Below are 8,207 nucleotides of genomic sequence, written 5' to 3'. Positions count from 1 at the left end.
GGGGTCAGGGGCGTCCACATACTATGCCAGGAAGTTAAGCTGATGGCAGAGTCTAAAGCATGTCTTAACCTGGCTTTTCTCTTCTCATCTCAGTCAGTGCTGCACGCAGCCTGCCCAGAAGGATATAACTTCCTGGGTCACGAAGGCTCTCTTCCGCTGAGGGACCCCTGAAGGCATGACCTCTGAGGCAGCGAGTCTTTCCTTGGGCCTCCTCAGCCACACATTTCTGTCTACCATACAAGATCATGAAAGTGAATCTTTATGTTTTCTTCTGTCCGCTTGACTCTCAGAGAATGATTTTTGATATACTTACCTGAGAGAGATGAAGTAAATATAAACAAAAGCTTCCAAACACATGTGAACTGACTCCATTTTTATAGCATGTCAGTAGCCTTGACTTTCTTTCTAACCTTGATTATGGTCTTGTTTAACAGAATTTAAGGGGAAGTTGTGATGTACTAAATCACTGGCAGAAGATTTTAACATTATTGCCTTGCTCTTCTCTAAGGATCCTCCCATAATTTAGATGCCCAGTTTTGGAGACAGTGGTAAGGGTCAGATTTCACACATTATGTTGAGAGGATTAAAAAAAATTAAAATTTAGGGATGGTATCACAGCATAATCCTCTTGATGAGTATTATTTTGGAAATCATTAGAGGTGTTTTTATATGACTATGTAATACTGTCTTCCTTGTCAATCAATCTTAAGAATCCAGTGGAGACAAAATTGTCAAATGTTTATATCATACTCATTCATCTTGATGGCAGTCACATGTGGGAGTTCAACTTATATTCTTTGGAATTAGTGTAATATTAATAATTTTACAACAAAGCGTACATATATTTTGCTTGTAAATGTTCACAAGTGTTAGGTAACCTGAATAGATTCCATGCTTTACAGCTTCCTGAGAGTCTGCTGTGGAGGCTTTAACTATGTTCTACTTGTGAGAAGGGTGGGCAAATAATGGGTGAAATGGGTTTAATAAAAGTAGCCAGTGATGTTCAATATTATAGACTCTGCAGCTAGGAGGGATACAATGTGGACTTTACTCAGTCCAAATGAGTGTTAAAGGAATTGCCCAACTTCTAAAAAAAATCAGCTGCATCATGGGTACTGAGGCTCTTCTCATAACTTGACAACTGTAAATGATTTCTAGAGGTCTTTCAGTCAGAGTTTCTAGTTGCAATAAAAAGAGACTAACATGGCTAATTATGCAGGGGGAAAATACTTATTAGTGGTTATTCGTGAATTCCCATGTTTGTTGCCAGGACTGGAGAACAAACTTTGAGACTGAGCTCTCAGAAATAGTGTCCAAATCAAGGAAACACTGGCACTGCCATCAAGTATAAACACAGTTTGTGTGGAGGTTATTTCCATGTTAGAAACTTGGCCTCGATTTCTACCACAGGAAGTGTAGCAAGAAGGTGAAAGGAAGAGAGGAAACGAGCTTCGTGTTTTCTGATGTCAACATCTTGGTTTCAGCATCCTGGTCACAGTCTGGTACCTTCTCGGCAGAGCTGAAGTTGCCTGTATCTGCTTCGGAGGGAAGGAATTATGGGACATTAAGTTCCATTGTCTGCCTTCAAGCAGGAAATTTCCCAAATATTTCCTTGAAAGGATGCTCAAAAGACCATAGGCAGCTATAGACATAATTAAAAAAAAAAACAAAAAACTACTAAAATAGATTTTTTTTTCTACGAATGGAAATTTTTCTACTGTTCTAGTATAAAACATACCTTAATCCTATCCTGGTAACTTTTGGCCATCCCAAAATGAAACCCTCCAGTCCTCAATCCTTAGTAGCCACTGAACTAAGAACTCAAAAGTTATATAATGTGTTGGGGGATATTTTGAGATGCACGGATGGTCCTTGCGTGGCCCAGCTTGGTATAAGCAGCATCTTCCAGGAAAAGAGGTGTATAGTAAACAATCTGCAATGGTATAGAATCCAACTGCCAGTGCATGAGAGTCATATTTGATTCCTGGATCAGGAAAATCCCCTGGAGAAGAAAATGGCAACCCACTCCAGTATTCTTGCCTGGAAAATACCATGGACAGAGGAACCTGTCAGGCTATAGTCCATGGAGTCACACAGAGTTAGGTCCTATAGTCCTTGGGGTCACAGGGAGTCAGACATGGCTGAGCAACTGAGCATACCCACACACAAAATAATTGAAAGAATGGAAGTGTATCACAAAAGCTATGATGCTGTTTAAGGACAAAGACTGTGAAGTAAACGTAATAGTATTTGTCCTTAAAATCAGTCATCTTAGCCTGGAACTGAATATTATGCAATTATTATCGATCTGGTGTTTTATGGCTGAACATTGATCAGAAGCCTGTGATCTAGGAATTGTTAAGTAGAGGTAGGCAGTGTCCCCCTTACCCATTATGATCCCATTTTACAGCATTGTTGGGCCAACAGTTCAGTTCAGTCACTCAATCATGTCTGACTCTTTGCAACCCCATGGACTGCAGCACGCCAGGCCTCCCTGTCCATCACCAACTCCTGGAGTTTAACCAAACTCATGTCCATTGAGTTGGTGATGCCATCCAACCTTCTCATCCTCTGTTGTCCCCTTCTCCTCCTGCCCTCAATCATCCCCAGCATCAGGGTCTTTTCCAATGAGTCAACTCTTCTCATGAGATGGCCAAAGTATTAGAGTTTCAGCTTCAACATCAGTCCTTCCAATGAATACCCAGGACTGATCTCCTGTAGGATGGACTGGTTGGATCTCCTTGCAGTCCGAGGGACTCTCAAGAGTCTTTTCCAACACCACAGTTCAAAAGCATCAATTCTTCGGCGCTCAGCTTTCTTTACAGTCCAACTCTCACATCCATACATGGCCACTGGAAAAGCCATAGCCTTGATTAGACGGACCTTTGTTGGCAAAGAAACATCTCTGCTTTTTAATATGCTGTCTGAGGTGGTCATAACTTTCCTTCCAAGGAGTAAGCGTCTTTTAATTTCATGGCTGCAATCACCATCTGCAGTGATTTTGGAGCCCCAAAAAACAAAGTTTCTCACTGTTTCCATTGTTTCCTCATCTATTTGCCATGAAGTGATGGGACCGGGTGCCATGATCTTCGTTTTCTGAATGTTGAGCCTTAAGCCAACTTTTTCACTCTCCTCTTTCACTTTCATCAAGAGGCTCTTTAGTTCTTCTTCACTGTCTGCCATAAGGGTGGTGTTATCTACGTATCTGAAGTTATTGATATTTCTCCTGGCAATCTTGATTCCAGCTTGTGCTTCATCCAGCCCAGCATTTCTCATGATGTACTCTGCATATAAGTTAAATAAGCAGGGTGACAATATACAGCCTTGACGTACTTCTTTTCTTATTTGGAACCAGTTTGTTGTTCCATGTCCAGTTCTAACTGTTAACTTCCTGACCTGCATACAGGTTATTCAAGAGGCAGGTCAGGTGGTCTGGTATTCCCATCTCTTTCAAAATATTCCACAATTTGTTGTAATCCACTCAGTCAAAGGTTTTGATAAGTCAGTAAAGCAGAAATAGATGTTTTTCTAGAACTCTTTTGCTTTTTTGATGATCCAGCGGATGTTGGCAATTTGATCTCTGGTTCCTCTGCCTTTGCTAAAACCAGCTTGAACATCTGAAAGTTCATGGTTCACTTATTGCTGAAGCCTGGCTTGAAGAATTTTGAGCATTACTTTACTAGCGTGTGAGATGAGTGCAATTGTGCGATAGTTTGAGCATTCTTTGGCATTGCCTTTCTTTGGGATTAGAATGAAAACAGACCTTTTCCAGTCCTGTGGCCACTGCTGAGTTTTCCAGATTTGCTGGCATATTGATTGAAGCACTTTCACAGCATCATCTTTTAGGATTTGAAATAGCTTAACTGGCATTCCATCACCTCCACTAGCTTTGTTCGTAGTGATGCTTCCTAAGGCCCACTTGACTTCACATTCCAGGATGTCTGGCTGTAGCTGAGGGATCACACCATCGTGATTATCTGGGTCATGAAGATCTTTTTTGTATAGTTCTGTGTATAGTTCTTCAGTGTAACAACTGTTACTACTGCTGTATATTCTCCCACACCAACTGGGCTCCTTAGGAAAGAAATGTCGATATCAGAAAGCAATAAGAGTTCACGGACTGTTTTCTTAAGAATGATTCTAAGAATAGTTGGTAGAATTTGCTCAGCCAGTGCTGCCAAGTAGTTTTACCTTTGCCTAATCTCACAGGGAGTTAATTCACTTTCCAATCGAATTGTATTTTACTGTCATAGATAGTATGTTGTCAATAATATTATTATTAACAGAACTAAGGTAGTTTTATGTCTGATTAGTTCCTTTGCTTAAGGTGCATCTCCCTGGTGTTTTGAACCAGTAGCCAGCGTCCAATTAAACCACTTACAGTTCAGCATTTGCTTTGAGTAGACTTGTAAGGAGTTAATATGGCACAGGGGAGCTTGAGGTGTTATTGGAGATGTTATTTGTGGCCTAAAGCCTTTAGAGCGTACATGATTTATAGATAGTTTATAGCATGGCCTGCTTTCTATATATTAAAATCCTGTTAAGATAACAATGAGATAAGTACAAATAATGTTAAAAGATTTCTCTTAGAATAGAATACTTGCCTTCGTGATGCATCATAGTATGAAAAATATAATTTCTATAGACAATCTTCCATCTTTTTAATACAATTTTAAGTTCTATATTATGACTCAGACTTGTTCATTATTTTTTCTCTTGTCCCTTCATACAGTGACACATGAATGCATTTGTGACAGTAGGAAAAATGTGTTTGTATTATAGATAAATATAACAGACTTTTTTGTGGTATTGTAATGTTTTTTTTTTTCTTAACAATTGAATGGTTTTGTATCTAATACTGTCAAGCGAGTCTCATCACAGGAATTTACTTTTTTTAATGCTGAGCTAACATACAATATGAGAGATGAAAATATTAGCTGTTGAGGATGAGGAGATTATTTATATTGGTTGGTGTGCCTCTAATGTAAGGACTCTGCAACCCTTACATTACATCCCTGTGGCATAAGTACTATTTGAAGACCTCAATTAGAACCAAAGGAAAAAAAGGCCAAATAAGGATTTACGTAATTTCAGTTCAAACAGATTGAAATTCTAGTGCCTTTAAGTTTGTTTGTAAGAGTTCAAGTCAGTAGGTTGTTTAGGCCCACAATTCCATCCAAAACCCTGCTCTCGTAAGACCGCACTATAGTGTTATGTTTGGGCATGTTCCTGTGTTTCTTGTGACATACATGAGTTCATGTATCTGCCTGAGCAACCCGGTGCTTTATGTTCCTTTTATTTCCTTGAATCACAGGAGCTTCAGTTTCAGCGACTCACCCGAGAACTGGAGGTGGAAAGGCAGATTGTTGCCAGTCAGCTAGAAAGATGTAGGCTGGGAGCAGAATCACCAAGCATCGCCAGCACCAGGTACAGGGCCAATGGCTCTATCTTTTTTTTTTTTTTTTTTGCAAGCTTATTTTTTTTTAATAGAAATTTATTTATTTTAATTGGAGGCTAATTACCTTACAATATTGTATTGGTTTTGTCATACATCAACATGAATCTTCCGTGGGTGTACACGTACTCAGGGCTGGTGCACTGGGATGACCCAGAGGGATGGTATGGGGAGGGAGGTGGGAGGGGTGTTCAGAATGGGGAACACGTGTACACCCATGGCTCTTTTTAAATGCCTTTATCTTCTTAACCGCCTTCAAGTCACGGGCCACATTAATTGTCCTAGATGCAGCAGATGATGCTTTTAGTGTTGTCACTGTTAACTTGTCTTCCTAAAATTGATACCACCAATGTCAATTTATTCTAATTTTGAGAAACCTCTTGCAATATTGATTATCCTTCGGTTTTGTACTTGAAGTGTTTTATACGGCACTGGTACGATTCTCTAACAAAAGCCACTAAGCTGCCTTTAGAAATTTGATTTATTATATGTAGACAAAGTTAATGAATGGTTTTAACAATTAATTGCTAATTATTTGGTAAAGCTAATTGATTTTGGAAACCTGATATTGGTTTTTTGTTTTTTTTCCTTTTTAACTAAGAAGTATTTCCAAGTAATAGCATTTAGCTAGCTTTGAAAAATGCCTTCAAATTACCTTGAGTTTTCTAGAACTCTGTAAAAATACTATATGAAATGATTACTATTTGAAATAATTGTATATTCAAATCAGCACAAAACGAGTTTATTACTGGACCAAAAAAACATTTAATCACAAGTATTGTTTTATATTTAAATAACTTGTTACGCTATTTTAAAACATCATTAGAATATGAATTACTGCCACAACTCCAACTGGTGAATCACTGTTTATCCAATCTGTGGGTTTCTTTCTTAGTATTTACATATTCCAAGAAAGCCTACTATGCAATACTTCTGTTGCTTGCATTTTTAAGCTTAGTTTGTTTATTTCTAAGTAGGTGTGTGCCCGTAGTAACTTGTCTCTCAGTTGTTTCTAACATCATATTTGTTGTACTTCTCAGTATCTCCTATTATTCATAGCCAAAAAATCCTACTTGGTGAGTAGAATGCTGTTTGTAGCTGATTGCTATCCATTTAAAATTACTAGACAGATAAATTGTATTCTCATGAATTTTTTCATCTTTGATCCTTAACAGTTATGCACATACGTATGTTTAGTACATCATGAAGCATGCAAATAAAGAAAACTTTAAACAAAGATATCAAATAATGTGAACATTTTAAAAACATCAGTTTTTTTAAGATGAGAAATTATAAGCAAGGTATAAAATTATAAGTCAAAAATTTCTAACATATAACTCAATTAGATAATTTATTAAGAAAGTTAAAATTGTCAAAACAAAAATTTGTTTTAATTTTACCCAGTTTTTTTTAAGGTTATCTGTATCTTCGGCACAAAAAAGAGCAGTTCACAAGCTCAATAATGTAGTGTTGAACATTTCCAAAAAGTATGAACCAACAGATTTTTTTCAAATATAATTTATACTATTAGAAAAATTAAATCAATATTTAAAGAATTCAGTTAAGATGTTTATTCTGACAATTTAGACAACAAAAATGAACATAAAAGTTTCTCAGTAAGCTCCTAGAAATACTTGATATTCAATAATATAGGTCAATAACTAGAAGAAATAGTAAAGGAACAAAGAAAATCCTCAGGTTCTAGAAATACAGAACCAGAAGCCAGGGTCACGAGGATTTGAGCTGCCAGTGCAGGAGGCCTGGGCATAGTCAATCCCCCAGCAAAGCACTAGAGTCTTAGGTTTAATACTCCTTTAGGGACCAAAGAGTGAGGCCTTGTGTGCTCGTGGTGGTACACTTGAACTTAGAAACATAAGCCATGGGCCTCAAATGCACTCTTGGACAACCCCAGGCCTGTACCCCATGTGAATTTAGAGTCCAAATGTAACCATATGCATTGTTTAAGAATCTCCAGCTGAGAAACTAACATCACCAAAGATGAGCTCACAATCAGATATTTAAAAACTCAAGTAAAAAAAAAAACTCAACCATGAGAAGAATCAGCAGGCCAGAGAGTAGGACTTAAAACTAAGAACTTAATATCATAGGAGAAAGTCTGACAGGTATGTACAGGAAGACAAATACAAATGCTTACTATATCATTTGGAAAAGTAAAAACTTAGAATCAGGATAGATATGGGAAATAAACTGTGAATCAGTTCAGTTCAGTTCAGTCGCTCAGTTGTCTCCGACTCTTTGCGACCCCGTGAATCGCAGCACATCAGGCCTCCCTATCCATCACCAACTCCTGGAGTTCACCCAAACTCATGTGCATTGAGTCGGTGATGCCATCCAGCAATCTCATCCTCTGGCGTCCCCTTCTCCTCCTGCCCCCAGTCCCTCCCAGCATCAGGGTCTTTTCCAATGAATCAACTCTTCACGTGAGGTGGCCAAAGTATTGGAGTTTCAGCATCAGCATCAGTCCTTCCAATGAATACCCAGGACTGGTCTCCTTTAGGGTGGACTGGTTGGATCTCCTTGCAGTCCAAGGGACTCTCAAGAGTCTTCTCCAACACTACAGTTCAGAAGCATCAGTTCTTCGGTGCTCAGCTTTCTTCACAGTCCAACTCTCACATCCATACATGACCACTGGAAAAACCATAGCCTTGATTAGACGGACCTTTGTTGGCAAAGTAATATCTCTGCTTTTTAATATGCTGTCTGGGTTGGTCATAACTTTCCTTCCAAGGAA

The 8,207-nt window shown here is 38.4% G+C and overlaps 1 protein-coding gene across 5 annotated transcripts in view; it reads left to right on the top strand.

Annotated features, from left to right (window-relative positions):
• The window catches only part of PKP4 (plakophilin 4), a 259,298-nt gene that overhangs the window by 127,636 nt on the left and 123,455 nt on the right, over positions 1-8,207 (top strand). For all 5 annotated transcript variants that reach the window (XM_010859008.1, XM_010859007.1, XM_010859009.1 and 2 more), the window contains exon 3: positions 5,315-5,427. In XM_010859008.1, coding sequence (XP_010857310.1) covers positions 5,315-5,427 — 113 coding nt within the window. The remainder of the gene's footprint in view (positions 1-5,314; positions 5,428-8,207) is intronic.

The sequence above is a fragment of the Bison bison genome, unplaced genomic scaffold (assembly GCF_000754665.1).
Source record: "Bison bison bison isolate TAMUID 2011002044 unplaced genomic scaffold, Bison_UMD1.0 scf7180017864452, whole genome shotgun sequence".
Lineage (NCBI taxonomy): Eukaryota > Metazoa > Chordata > Mammalia > Artiodactyla > Bovidae > Bison > Bison bison.
This window is presented reverse-complemented; position numbering and strand designations above follow the sequence as displayed.